Here is a 15,063-nt window from a genome sequence, read left to right as displayed (position 1 = left end):
TGGTTGTCTAAAATGAGACTTTTCTGCTCTACAAAGTATTTTCAGGTACTGTTCTACTAGCACAACTATTAAGTCTATTCTTAGCAGTAGGAGAGGAGTGGCTTTTCATTGCTTTGGAAGGAACTTCAGTGTGCATATTAACTACAGACTTAGCTGACTTTCAAAAACCTCCATCCAAATGATACTCTGAACTCCTGACAAATAGTAAAGCTGTGATTCATCAGTATCATACATGGAGGCGTATTAGGAAACACTAATTGTAGCATAAAAGATATTCTTAAAGTATCTTCATTTCTGGAGGAATTTTACCTGTATCTGTCATGACTGCACGTTCTTTGATAGGCCAAAGACTGTAAACTAGGGATCACCACTGCCATTTCTGTCCTTTGAATCTCTTTCTCTTTTTTGCAGAAGTACGTGCCAAGGATCCTAAATTCATCTGGAAGGATACTTAATCTAACTTACATTATCTACATTACAGTTTTCACAAATCCCTGTTCTGTTGCTGTTAATTTCAAAGTTTAAGATTTATGCAAATTTCTCCTAGAATCTTTAGTTACAGATTGTATTAAAATCTAATAGGCTTCTTAAAGCAGCAGTTTCAGTTTTAAGGAAGTACACGTTTTGCTAGAGCCCAATTTATATTAGGGGCATACTTTATATTGCCTGTCCCATTTATTAAATCCATAAAGGGCACATGTACACTTGAAAAAAAAAAAATCAAAGTTAACTGTTTGTTGGTCTTCACTATCAAAGTTCTTCTCCCGAAGGAGTTCTTCTTTTTTTTAACTTCTTCAGCCATCTCAGATTTACACGCTTCTGAATCAGCATGTACATCGACTGGCCTTCTCCTTCTGTTCTGGAATATACTCTGAAAGCAGTAGTGAAACATCTCACAAACTATTGATACACATTCACTTATACAAAAGAGATCACTGGCACAAGAACTCCATATTAAATAATTAAAGAGATATTTAAGAAAAAGATGGTTACAGTGATAAAGAAGATCATTGACTCTAGCAGTCATGAGAAAAAGGTGTATGCTACTATTGACATCAGAGGAAACTGTAACACGTAATAACTAAAGCACTACCTGTAACTATTATTCCAGCCAACATATACTACAAAGTATTATGAACTAGCTTTTGATAAATCACAGTGTTCTAAGATAACCAAGCAGAAGTTACATTCTCTCTTAGTTTCTTCTTGACTAACCATGAATACTGAATTAATTTAAACCCAACTTAATTCCAAGGTTAAATGAAATATCACTCAAGTCCATTTAAATACAATAACAATGAAAAACAAACCTACTTGTCAAGCTTCTCCTGTAATACAGCCAAAAACTCGTAGCAATTCACAATGTTATCCGGCAGCCCAATGTTAAAAGCATGCTCTCTTGCCATATGATTGAGAAGGACAGACCTAAAAAAGACATTCAAAAAGAACATGATGTATTTTTGAATATACATGAGAATTTACACAGTCAAAATATGCCAGCTGCTCTAAAAATGCAAAGTCAACATTAAATAAACAATAATAGCATTGCTGCCACAGCTAGAAAAAAAAAAAACAAATAGGAAGTATGCAACTTCAGATCTACTCTATGTGCAGTGACATTTCAACTGGGTAATCTGCACGCATGCCATGTAATCCTTTAATGAAAATTACAACACCGTTTTATTTTGACCCTCTCTTAGCAAATCTCATTTACTAATTTGAATAAGCAAATCACACATTTCAAACAATGGCCTTAAGAAACATTCTAAAAAGCCATTTGTTAGTTTTCTCTATGCTGGTTAACAAAAGTTTCTTGCGTGATACTCCTCTATAGCAATATTGCTTCATGCAGCACTAGCAACACAAAGAGCACTCAAAAGCAGCACAACAACACATCATCAGTAGGGTAAAACTAACCTGTCTCACAACAGTTCATGAACACAACGAATATTAAAGTAAGATATTCTTCTAATAGAAGTGCACTGGTTAATTACTTTGGTGTCTGACATCTCTATTCATCAGCTTCTGCTTTTAGGGACTAGAGAAAAATCCAAGCACAGACACTGCTGAAACTTCCTCTCATCACAGTCCAAGTGCAATTTGCAAACCATATACTCTGTCTGTCAGATCCAAGAGTAAGCAGAAAGCAATGATCTTGGGTGCTGAATGATCTGAAGTTCATTCACTAAATTTGTCAGTAAAGAGAATAGGATACTTGCTCCAAATTGGGAAGATCTGCAGGGACATGACCACAGATTCTATATTTTCAGATGACCAGAGCTACCCATGCAGTCAAACATTCAGGAGCAATACTCACTTTCTCCAGTAGAAACTGTGTATAAAAAAGTGAATGCAGCTTCTGGTGGTACTTGACCAGTACTGCAAACCACTCCATTCTCAATCTATTCTCAATCTAATCTAGCCTGGAGAAAAGAAGGCTGCGGAATGACCTAATTACAGCCTTTCAGTACCTAAAGGGAACTTATAAACAGGAGGGAAATCAACTCTTTGAAAGGGTAGATAACAGCGGGACAAGGGAAATGGTTTTAAGTTGAAGGAGGGAAGATTTAGGTTGGATGTCAGGGGCAAGTTCTTTACAGAGAGTAGGGAGGTGCTGGAACAGGCTGCCCAGAGAGGTTGTGAATGCCCCATCCGTGGAGATGTACAAGGCAAGTTTGGATGGGGCCCTGGGCAGCCTGGTCTAGTATTAAATGGGGACGTTGGTGGCCCTGCCTGTGGCAGGGGGGTTGGAGCTTCATGATCCTTGAGGTCCCTTCCAACCCGAGCCATTCCGTGATTCTGTATTTTTCCTTTTCTCTTTTTCATCCTAGGTTTAAACATTGTCAAACCAGTGTGAATATAAGCAGGAAAATATGTTACTGGATAAATGTATTTTTTTTATCATCCATACTGGCTTAAACTGCTCTTCTGGACACCAAAACAACTGCTGAAAAACTCTCTCTTCAGAATGGTTTTGTTCTTATCTCCAGCTTACCCTATAATTACACAAAGTTGTACTGGAATAATTAAAGGACTGACAAGTGGGAAGAGTCCACTTAAAATAGCAGTTGAAAGAAATACCTAAACAATAACCCCAAAAGAATTCTAGCCTATGACTCTACTAACTGGCTTGACAATGTTAAAACCATAAACAAAAAAGCTGAGCAGATGTGAAAAAATAAACTAAAAGCAAACAGATCAATAAACAAACCTATTTCCCGTGAATTCTTGATCACAGAACATACATATGCTATGAAAACTTGTGTCATATCTCTCTCGTTGTTGCTGTTCTAGAATTTCTCTCTATGAAAAAAAAACCAGACACAGTTATTGAGATAAAAAATAATAATCATTTTATCACGAAAGTATTATACCTCTTTATCCTTACTGTTACCAATGACCATACAAAATGAAAATTTGCTGACAGAAACCTGAGGTTAGTATTGGAGGAGGGGGAATTTCCTTACAAAATAAACAGTAGATTTTCCAAATGCACTGTGTGCTCCAGTGCAGTTCCAGTAAAATTCTAGTATTGTGCAAGTTCTGTGGAAGAAAATACAACTCATGGAGATATTTTACGCAGCTATTTAAATGATTATTTACATAACATAACACTTCATTGTCTCTTCTTAGGTTCAGATTTATCCCTGCTATCAGTGAGCAAGTTTCTGGGTAACCACATAAACCCCAGTGGAATGATAATGTTCCTTCTACACATCTAATCACAGGCAGTGTAGTAGACCTCTTCCTGACAAAGAATGATGACAAAGGATGGTGGTTTCTGCAAGGAACTGCGACATTCAATAAACTCATAGGAAAGGAGAAGCTGATTAATCACCTTTACCACAAGCCTTGTTTAACTTAGAGCAATTGGCTAGACACTTCACAACAGCTGACCACAATTTTCCTAACAAAAACAAAATCACATAGCAAGTGACACTTTTCTACTGACTGGTTACCTTACACTTCAGATGGAAAGGCCTTGATCATCTGGGACATGAGGGAGTCAGTGTTTGGATTACAAGTTTGCACATCTTCAGCCTAACAATACACTGCCTTGTGTTTTAAGAACTGACAACTGGTCATGCGTTTATTTTCTGCACTATGCAGACAGGCTACTCTCTGTTCTCCCAATGTTTGGGGTCCTGACTGAATTTTTTAGGAGATTTTCTCAATCTATCTCCTTCAAGCCTGCAATAGTGAAGCTTTGTGTTTCTGACCTACCTCTTCTGTACTGTTTTGTGTGGATTAAAACCCAAACTGGTCTACAGTCTGTGCGTAAGTTCACATTAAGCTATGTCCAGTGGGTAAACTCCATAGCAGGTATGTGCTGCAACACACATGTGCTGGAAGTTGCCTGGTTGTGCAAGTCAGCCTACCATGGCACCGAGGGATTTCAGTAGGCTGATGCTGGGCAAATAAATTATAGAATCATAAAATCACCAAGGTTGGAAAAGACCTCCAAGATCATCCAGTCCAACTGTCCATATATCACCAATATTTCTTCACTAAATCATATCCCTCAGTACAACAGCCAAATGTTTCTTAACACCTTCAGGGACGGTGACTCCTCCACCTCCCTGGGCAGCTCATTCCAGCACCTGACCACTCTCTGGGAAAAAATTTTTTTCCTAACATTCAACTTGAACCTACCCTCATGCAATGAGGCCATTCCCTCTAGTTCTATTGCTAGTTATTAGGGAGAAGAGGCCAACCAACCTCAGCACAACTCCTTATAGGTAGTTACAGAGAGCTATAAGGTAGCCCCTGAACCTCCTCTTCTACGGACTAAATAATTCCAGTTCCTGCAGCTGCTCCTCATAAGACTTGTGCTCCAGCCCCCTCACCAATTTTGTTGCCCTTCTCTGGACACGCTCCAGGGCCTCAATGTCTTCCTTGTAGTGAAAGGCCCAAAACCGAATATAAATGTGGCATCACCAGGGCTGAAAACAGAGGGATGATCACTTCCCTGCTCCTGCTGGCAACACTATTTCTGACACAAGCCAGGGGGGAAGAATGCACCATGTCTTAGACCATTTTACAGCCCGTATTCAATCAAAATATTCAAGTGTTTATCTACTGTGCATCAGCTAAGATTCTGTCAACTCTTCAGATGCAAATACGGGGGCGTTTTTATTCATTTCACACAACAAGACATGCCTTTTTTGTTGGAGTCGTGTTCAGCAATACCTACTCAAATTCCAGACCATATCCTCAGATATCCTGCAGTTTTATTCAAAATGTCAACAAATAAACAAAAAAAGATAAAAAAAAAGACTGGAAAAGATAAGTGGAGCATAACATGTCTTGTGAGAGTCCTTCAGTAGAGATGCAATTAAGTAGGAATATCCGTGCTCCACATGGGCAGTAAGCATCCCATAGCACAGCAGTGAGAACTGGAGCTTTTGCTGGTACTCTGAGCTGTCACCTCTCTTCCCTTAGCAGCATGTCTCACACAGTTTTGCTAACCTCGAATTTGAAGGCACTGGCATGTAGTTTATATAACTTGCAAAACACGCTAGAAACAGTCTATAAGGAAATCAAAAGATATCACATACAAATTGAGTGTTAGGACAGCAACTTCCTCACCCACTAATGACATTTTATCACAGCTTACTAATTGTACTCTACTGTGAAAGAAGAAGTGTTCTACAGTACTTGACACTTGGCCACATAACTGTAGATTCCCACTCCCTACAAACTTACCGGAGCCCTGGGGAGCTGTGATTCACAGCTATGCCTGAGGGGGAATGAGAATAGCACTGCATCCTTCAGTCAGATGCTGCTCTTCTTACTCTGCTCTTCAGCCTTCTGGTTTCCCCCTACACGAACACGCCTGGCAGCTAAGAGGCCTTGTCTAACATAGCACCACTGTTTTACAGATTTTCTAGGTGGAATTTAAAAAATATTTTCCAATGTAGACACTCCTTTTATTTGCTCGTATCATTCATTGCTAGCAGGTACTTTCTCTGACAGAAACCAATTCTGGCACTTGCAGAGGTGAGGAATTGAAAGCAGTAGCTCAAATCAAGTACAGTACTCTTCCCTAAGGACACTCCCAAACAGCCTTTAACTCCATTCCTGGTACTTTGATGGGATACAGCAATTAGAGTTTTGTACAAAACTTCTATGGTCTTTCTAAGGAAAGAGGCTCAGCTTCACAATTTAAGCCAAATTTGAACTCAAATTGTGAGGCAAGAAATGAACAATTTACTTTATTACCTACAACAGTTTCCAAACTGTTAGAACTGTTATGTCATATTTGTTATATTAAGAAAAAAAATACAAAACCAAAAACATTACAGCCATGAGGATTTTCCAAAAGTTTTTAGGACACTGTATCCTATCAAAGTGTCAGAGAATAAGAAGACAAAGTTACTCAAGGAAAAGGCAAACAGATAACAAACTGAACATATGTTAATTTTATTTTCCCACAACGAATGAGAGCTGAGTACAGGCAGAGAAGATATTCCAAAACACCAGAACAGTAAGTGACCCAAATGCCAGAGTCTGATTTCAGGCAATTAGTGTACAATATTGATACTGTTAGATGAATAATTCCTGATGCCCATCTCTTTTTATCTTTTCTCAGCAGTTCTGTCAGCTATTCATTTTTCAATCTTCCCATCATACTGTGTGACACACTAAAAAAAATGCATTACTTCACTGAAGACTGTCAAACTACTTGTGAAACAGCCATTAATCCAATTCCCTTTTTTCTCTGTGGGCACAAACTCTTCTACAGCTTGCAGTTATACAGTTTTCAGTATATGGCTGATCTACCAGAAAGAACCAATCCAGACAAATTATAAAATCATATCTCTGCTGTGTTTTAACTAAAAAAAGAAAAAAAAATCAAAAACAAGCAAAAAGAACATAGCAAGGATGTACAAGTGTTTATAGCAGGACAATTATCTTTAAATATATCACCACTCTAAGCTGTTAATACAAAAGAAATTTGATCATTTGCATTAAAATTGGTAACCTAGAGTATCAAAAATGCCACACACATTCTCATGCTAAGTCTGAGGTTATGAGGAGTTCAGTCTTGCTCATGGGAGGTGGCAATTTAAAATGTTTCTGAAAAATGTGCCTGTTCCTCTCTCTGGAAGCAATGTTTTGGATGAAATTACCAGTTTTTCTTCTTCCAAAACTGCTTAAGCACTGTGCATCAGCAAGAATTCACACTGATAATGAGAGATGAAAAATGCATAGTTAAGCTAGAAAGCACTTTTCTCTAAACAATTACTTTGTTTCTTGTCTATATTTCAAAACACCTTCAAGATGTACCTTCAAAAGGTAAGATTGAGTACCAGCTCCATTGGAACCAAAAGCCAGGGATTCAGGACAATTAATTTTGAGACACATAAGACTCTTCTGATCCTGCTACCCCCCTCTCCATCCTATACTGTTATTGAGGTGCTAAGTTGTCTTTACTGCTTGCAGACCACTGCATTTTAGCATACAGTTCTTTACTAACAAACAATTTACCTTTTAAATGCATAGCTCTGGTCTATTACACAGAACAACTATTCATAACTACTCACTCTGCACAAGCTTTGCTGCTTGTGGGCAACCTGAAGAAACTGGTGGTCTGCCTGTTTCTTCCAAGTACATCAGTTGGTCTGACAAAAACAATTCTTTCTCTAAAATCCTGTCTTCTATAAATACAGCATTTCTGAGAGGAAAGAAATTAAGGCAGAACATACTTCTCTAGCTGTAAGCTAGAGGTAGATTACACTGCACAGTTTGGGACAAGATCCTGCAGTGAAATGTGGCTGCAACGAGATGAGAACTTATTGTTCCTCAGTCCAGGAACCATTTGTGAAGTGGAAGACTGGAATCTGCAGTTCAGCCTGTAAAATGGAATCTGCAGCAGTGTATCTTCATTTTTAAGATGTTCTGGACAAAAAAAAAGTTTATTGCCCTGAACTCTGAAAGACAGTCTAATATCAGTCCAAAGAATGAAGCATACACAGCTTTATGCGAGTATTTCAGTACTGGGTTGGACTACAGAAAGACAATTCTGAAGTGTCAGGATTCTTGTTGGCATCTGTCTTGCCAGTTTTGGACCTCTGCTCTTAAACTCTCTAGGCAAGAGACTAGAAAGATAGAATGTTATGCAAATTAGCATTTTACAGAAATTTCAACTGAAGGTTTTTATAAACTATACATTCCCAGAGGAGGTAGTATGTCTGAAGATGCTTCTTTGAAGAAGAAACTTGCCAATGGTTTGAGTGTGAAGCACGCAAACATCTGAATCAGCAGAGTACTGCTGCACTGAAAATGCTGCCACACTCCCTGCACCAAAGAGTGCAAAATTACAAGCCACACTCTCTGCTGTTATGATAAGTGACTCATTAATACTACTGAAATCAGACTGTCTGCCTAGGAAATATGATATTACAACAGGCAGCAAGTGGGTGTGAATTTGGATCTGAATAACAACAGATCAAGACAAGAAGATACATATTTTATCAAGGCCTCGTAGGTGATCTCTCAAATACACAGTGTGAGGCTTTAGTTCTAGTTTCTTCCAATTTAAGTAAGAGTTACACTTCCCTGCTGTGTTCTGAGAAATTAGCTACTGCTGTAGGCAAAGGAACCAGGTGAAACAGATTCTGGCTTAAAAAAAAGTAACACAACAAAATAAAAGAATCATGCTGACATATCACAAGAAGCTGCTTACATACTTTACTGCCAGTGAAAAAAACCCAAAAACCCACAAATCCAACTGTACAGCACTTAGTGACAAATACTGGGACTGGTGAGAGCTGAGACTCTAAACACTTGCCAAGTTTGACAATTATATATACCTTCAGGATAAACTATTTTTAGAGTAAGAGATTTAAATTTGTGTTTGTGCCTACAGTTTCCTCAAAGACTGGCTGATGAGTTTCAGGTTGTGCTTGTGGCTGCTAGGAAAAAAAAAAGTTATATAAAGAATTATGGTGTCAGAAACTTTATATTTGTATAAAGACATGCAATCATAGCTGTCTATCAACAACCTGCGTCCTAACTGCTATATTTATCTTCTCTACTTACAGATCTCTGAGTTCGATTCTGCCACTTCACACATTACTCTATTGCCTCCTGAGTACAGAAAAAAAAGATCTGTAATCATTACTGAATCCTCTTCAATGCCACCTCATGCATGGTGCCTTTTCTTTAGCATTATCAGACACCTGCTGGAGAAGTGCTTCAGGAAAGAGCTTAAGGTACAAGGAAATATTTGTGTTTGTCAGGATAGGACCTCCAGCCCATACAGTGCTCAACATCTTTGAAATCAGCTGTCATACCAACAACACAGATGTGTTTGCTGACTACTTCTCGTGCTTTCCCTCACAATGCAGTGAATTTGAAAACTCATACATAGTTCTGGAACTTCATAAACAGAGCCCTGCTGGCTGGACAGACAGAACTGCATATCAAAGACTAAGAAATGAAGGATGATGTCATGGAAACCTGCTTCTGGGAAACAGATAAAACAACGGGGTAATGATCTACCATCAGCTAAGAGAGGCTGTCCCCCTGGTGTAGAAATTAAGAGTATTCTAGTTCTATCTCCACAATCTTCAGTCTCCTAACTTGCTTTATATGGCAAACTGCCTCTCATAAATAGGCAAAATGACTTTTTCATTCCTTACACCCTAGATTCCTGTCATGTCTGCAGAGCTCCGGTTCTAAATAACCAATGGCGAACACTAATTGGAATAGCCATAAGGGACTGCTTCCTTAGCTGCCCCTCTTGTTTGAAGGGCCCTGTGACAATGATATGGAAGACATTCTTACTTCTTGTTCAAGAATCTGACTCAATCTGAAAAGAGAGTAAGATTTTCATGATATGATAAAAACTAATTAACTATGCAAAGATGATGGAAAGGAAAAAGAAGGGTGAATTGCAATAGATGTATACTACAGGCTGAACTATATGCTGAACTACTACATATTATAAGCTGAACTACTATGTAGGCTGAATTATACACTGAACTACCATGCTAAAGCTGGACATAAAGTTTTTTGGAACTAAGAGGAGCAAAAGAAGATTAAGATTGGCTAACATAGTAAAATGCAGCAGTAAACATCACCCTCCTCATCCATTGGAAGCAAACAGCAAATAAAAGCAGCAAACTACCTTATTCCTTAAGGCAGTAAGAGACCAACAGGAATGCCTCCAATTCCTAGGACTTTAGTCTTCACAGAAAAGGTTAATTATGTTAAGACCATAAATAAAATGCATTTACAAGAAGCAGACAAACAAAACCTAAAAAAGGATTTAACACTCAAAGTTGTATATATTCAAATCTTTTGGAATTTACTGATGAGTCATGGAATTAGATAAAACAATTTCTGACTGTTAGTTCTTCAAAAGCCTGTGGAGGATGGGCAAAGTTCCAAAGTGCCTGAGAAAAGTCACTGAATATAGAACTTCAAATAGGGAAAGAGGACCTACTGAATTTCAACCATGTAGGTACTGACATGCTAACACTATCGTTAACTGCTTCAGATGGTGCAATGGGCCTTATCAGACTAGCATCTCAATCTCTTTCAGTGCATACCTTCAGTTTCTTATCCCAGCTTAAGCTTGTGAAAAATTGGAGATAATAGAAGCAACTTACCTAGGAAATTGGTACAGCTCTGTATTTTAAACATCTCTTTATCCCTCCTCCACTTCTTGTGAAGACTACTATTCAGGGTGGAACTGCAGCCTCTTTACCTAAAACTACCATTCATGTGAACATGACAGCAACACAAGGTCGGTGCTGTGGTAGGGAATGTACATTTTCAGAAAGTAGGTTTGGGGGTTTTTACTTTTTTAAAGAAAAACCTTGAAGATAACCCCAAGAACTTATAACGAAATTGCCTTTCCCACTATCTTGAGTTTTGACTCCAGACTGCCTTGCCTGTTTCCACTACTGATCTTCACAACCAGTAGTTCTTTTATCAAAACTGTGTTTTTGCAAAAAAACGTATCTGTTTTTTATTACACAGCCTTGTCAGCTATTTTAGCGAGCTGCACTCTAACCCAGATAGACTCGTTCCTTGGTCTCTCTCAATACATCACAGTCACCATAATGTCTCGGCATGACATCCACCTTGGCTAGCTCCCCTGCTGCAATACAGCCTAAAATATTCCTATCTGGTGCTGTAGCTAGCACATTTTAAAGATAGCATTTGTCCTTGTTTGAGCCTACTGTTGGAGACAGCAGTTAGGGTTCAAAGACTGCAGCAAAATCACTGGCAGTTTTGCGGTTCTGGTCTTTATTCTGTGCAACTCACATGAGTCCACTTGCCAGCTCACTCTTCATTGCTTCACTTGTCCCGAGGTAAAAGGCTTTGCAAAGCAAAATAAGTATTTAACTTGCAAGTCAACACTCAGACTGCAGTAAAGGAAATAAAAAACTAAACAGACTTTAATGCTTTAACTAAAGCTGTGAATCCTCTAGCTACAACTACAGCAGCAGCTTGATTTCACAAAAACTTTCTGTAAAAACTCAAGATAAAATTCTGATACTTAAAGCAGTGTTTATAGTAAAGGCTATTTCACACCACAGTAAGAATGTGTAACTCTTCCTTTCATAACTTAACTAAGCAGCAGTTGCTTTGGGCTAAAGCCTTGCACTCTTCTGAATTTGACGAAACATCACAGGGATCACAGAATTGTAGGGGTTGAAAGGGACCTCAAGCTGTCATCGAGTCCAACACGCTGTGAAAGCAGAGTCCCTACAGCAGTTTGCACAGGTAGGTATCCAGATGGGTCTTGAATATCTCACAGAATCACAGAAAAACAGAAAAAATCACACAACTTAGGGGCTGGAAAGGACCTCTAGAGATCATCAAGTCCAACGCCCCTACAAAAACAGGCTCCCCAGACCAGGTTGCACAGGTAGGCATCCAGGCAGGTCTTGAACATCCCCAGAGAAGGAGACTTCACAACCTCTCTGGGCAGCCCATCCCAGTGCTCTGTCACCCTTACTGTGAAATTCTTACGCACGTTTGTGCAGAACTTTCTATACTTCAGATTGTAGCCATTTCCCTTGTCCTATTGCCACACACCATTTAGAAAAGTCTGGCCTTGTCCCTTTGCCTCCCGCACCTTCCATGTTAATAGACATTGATTGGATCCTCTCTGAGTATTCTTTTCTTAAGTCTGAACAGACCCAGGTCACTCAGCCTTTCCTCATAAGAAAGGTAATACAGGTCCTTTATCATCTCTGTGGCCTGGAGACTCTGCAACCTCTATGGGCAGCCTGTTCCAATGCTATCATTCTGACAGTAAAGAAGTTCTTACTTGCATTACTACAAAACTTCTTAGTTCCAGTTTCTGCCTGTTGACAGTTATTTTATTGGTGCTTGCCACTGAAACAAGTGCATCCCTATTGACTCATACACTTAAGATATTTATAAACAGTCATGAGATGCCCTCTCAGCCTTCCCTTCTCCAGACTGAAGAGTCCCAGGCTGAAGAGTCCTGTATATAGGAGATGCTCTAGGCCCTCAATCATCTTTGTCCCCCTCCGCTGGATTCGCTCTAGAAGATCCCTGACTTTTTTCTACTTGGGAGCCCAGAAATGGACACAATATTCCAGATGTGGCCTCACTAGTGCAGAGTAGATAGGGAGGATCACCTCCCTCAACCTGCTGGCTGTGCCTTTTTTAATGCACCCCAGGATACTATTGGCCTTCCTGGCCACAGGGGCACAATGCTGGCTCATGGCCAACCTAACACCCAGGTCTTTCTCCGTAGTGCTCCTCTCCAGCAGGTCAAGTTGTACTAATGCATACAGTTATTTCTCCTCAGGTGCAGGACTACACATTTGCTCTTGTTAAACCTCATCAGATTCTTCTCTGCCCAACAATCCAGTTTGTTCAGGTCTTGCTGAATGGCAGCACAGCCTTCTGGTGCTGTCAGTCACTCTTCCCCCCTTGTTTCATCAGCCAGCATGCTGAGGGTGCATTCTATTCCTTCAGCCAGGTCATTGATGAAGATGCTGAACAAGACAAGACCAACTACTGACCCCTGGGGAGCACCATGAGTTACAGACTGCCAACTAGACTCTGCGCCACTGAATATAACCCTTGAGCTCTGCTAGTCAGCCGGTTCTCAGTTCACCTCAATATTCACTCATCTATCTCACACTTTCTGAGCTTCATTACAAGGATGCTGTGTGAGACAGCATCAAATGCCTTGCTCAAGTTAAGGTACACAATATCCACTGCTCATTCTGCATCTACCAAGCTGGTTATGATATCACAGAAGGTGAGACTGACTGGTCTGTAATTGTCTGGATGCTTCTTCCTGCCCTTTTTGAAGACCGGTGTGATGCTGGCTGTCCTCCAGTCTTCAGGAATCTCTTCTGTTTTCCAACACCCTTCAAAGATGACAGAGAGCAGTTCAGCAGTCACCTATGCTGGCTCCCTCAGCACATGTGGGTGCATCCCATCAAGGCCCATGGATTTGTGTCCATTGATTTTGGCTAGATGGCCTTTGACTGTATCCAGATAGACCAAAGGGAAGTCTTCCATTCCCCAGACTCTCTCACCTACCTTCAGGGTCTGAAATTCCTGAGGAGCAGTCTTAGTAGTAAAGATTGAAGCAAAAAAGGTATTCAGCATCTCCTCCTTCTCAGCATCCTGTGTTACCTGGAAACCCATCTCATTCAGTATCCACATTTTCCCTAGTCCTCTTTTTACTACTGACATACTTAGAAAAGTCTTTCTATCCTTGACTTTCTTTGCCAGATCAAATTCCAAACGGGCCTTAGCCTACCTCATTGCATCCCTGCAGGCCCTGACAACATTCCTGTATTCTTCCCAAGTGGAAATAATATTTCCACACTTAGTGTACCTTCTTCCCTTTTTGAGTTTCATAGAATCACGGAATGGCCAGGGTTGGAAGGGACCTCAAGGATCATGAAGCTCCACCCCCCCCGCCACATGCAGGGCCACCAAGCTCCACATTTAATATTAGACCAGGACCCCATCCAGTCTGGCCTTGGACACCTCCAGGGATGGGGCATCCACAACCTCTCTGGGCAGCCTGTTTCAACACCTCCCCACTCCCTGTGTAAAGAATTTCCCCCTGACATCCAATCTAAATCTTCCTCAACTTAAAACCATTTCCCCTTGTCCCGCAGTTATCTACCCTTTCGAAGACTTGACTTCCCTCCTGTTTGTAGGCTCCCTTTAGGTACTGAAAGGCTGCAATGAGGTCACCCCGCAGCCTTCTTTTCTCCAGGCTGCACAAGGCCAGCTCCCTCAGCCTGTCTTTGTAGGGGAGGTGCTCCAGTCCCCTGATCATCTTAGTGGCACTCCTGTGGACCCTCTCCAGCAGCTCTCTGTCTTTCTTGTACCAGGGGCTGCAGACCTGGACACAGTACTCTGCTCTACTTACAAGAGCAGAGTAGAGGGGGACAATCACCTCCCTGTCCCTGCTGGCCACCCCTCTTTTGATGGAGCCCAGGATACCATTTGCCTTCCAAGCCACAAGGACAAGGGCACACTGCTGGCTCATGTTAAGTTTTTCATCTATCAAGACCCCCAGGTCCTCCTCTGCAGGGCTGCTTTCAAGGACCGCTCCTTCCAGTCTGTACGGATGCCTGGGATTCCTCTGGCTCAAGTGCAAAACTTTGCACTCTTCCGTGTTGAACTTCATCAGGTTCACCCAGGCCCACCTTTCTAGCCTGTCGAGGTCCCTCTGAATGGCATCCCTTCCTTCCACCGTGTCAACCGCACCGCTCAGCTTGGTGTCGTCAGCAAACTTGCTGAGGGTGCACTCGATTCCATCATCGATGTCATTGATAAAGATGTTAAAGAACACAAGAGTTTATACATGAGCTTCTTGCTCATGTTTTAAATTAGACTAAGCAGTAAAACAGACTACACAAATGTATTTCAAACAAGAAGACAAAACAAAACAGAACAGTGATCAGCAACCTGGAGTAAGACTCATGGAAGCTGAAGTCAGTGAAAGCCAAAACCAAAGGATTACCCAATCAAAACTGATAACTCCTAAGATACAAGAGATCTGTCCAAAGAACTAGGTTGTCATCACCAGGCAAG

General features: G+C 40.6%; 1 protein-coding gene across 2 annotated transcripts in view; it reads right to left on the bottom strand.

Moving 5' to 3' along the window:
* Nucleotides 1–15,063, bottom strand: part of ZNF277 (zinc finger protein 277) — a 54,790-nt gene that overhangs the window by 12,534 nt on the left and 27,193 nt on the right. For both annotated transcript variants that reach the window (XM_052667957.1, XM_052667958.1), the window contains 2 exons: nucleotides 3,212–3,303; nucleotides 1,315–1,425 (listed from right to left, as the gene is read on the bottom strand). In XM_052667957.1, the coding sequence (XP_052523917.1) occupies nucleotides 1,315–1,425; nucleotides 3,212–3,303 (203 nt within the window). The remainder of the gene's footprint in view (nucleotides 1–1,314; nucleotides 1,426–3,211; nucleotides 3,304–15,063) is intronic.

This window comes from Tympanuchus pallidicinctus, unplaced genomic scaffold (assembly GCF_026119805.1).
Source record: "Tympanuchus pallidicinctus isolate F22 unplaced genomic scaffold, pur_lepc_1.0 scaffold8, whole genome shotgun sequence".
In the NCBI taxonomy this organism is placed as follows: Eukaryota; Metazoa; Chordata; class Aves; order Galliformes; family Phasianidae; genus Tympanuchus; species Tympanuchus pallidicinctus.
Note: the sequence above shows the minus strand (reverse complement) of the source record. Positions and strands in the feature narration are given on the sequence as shown.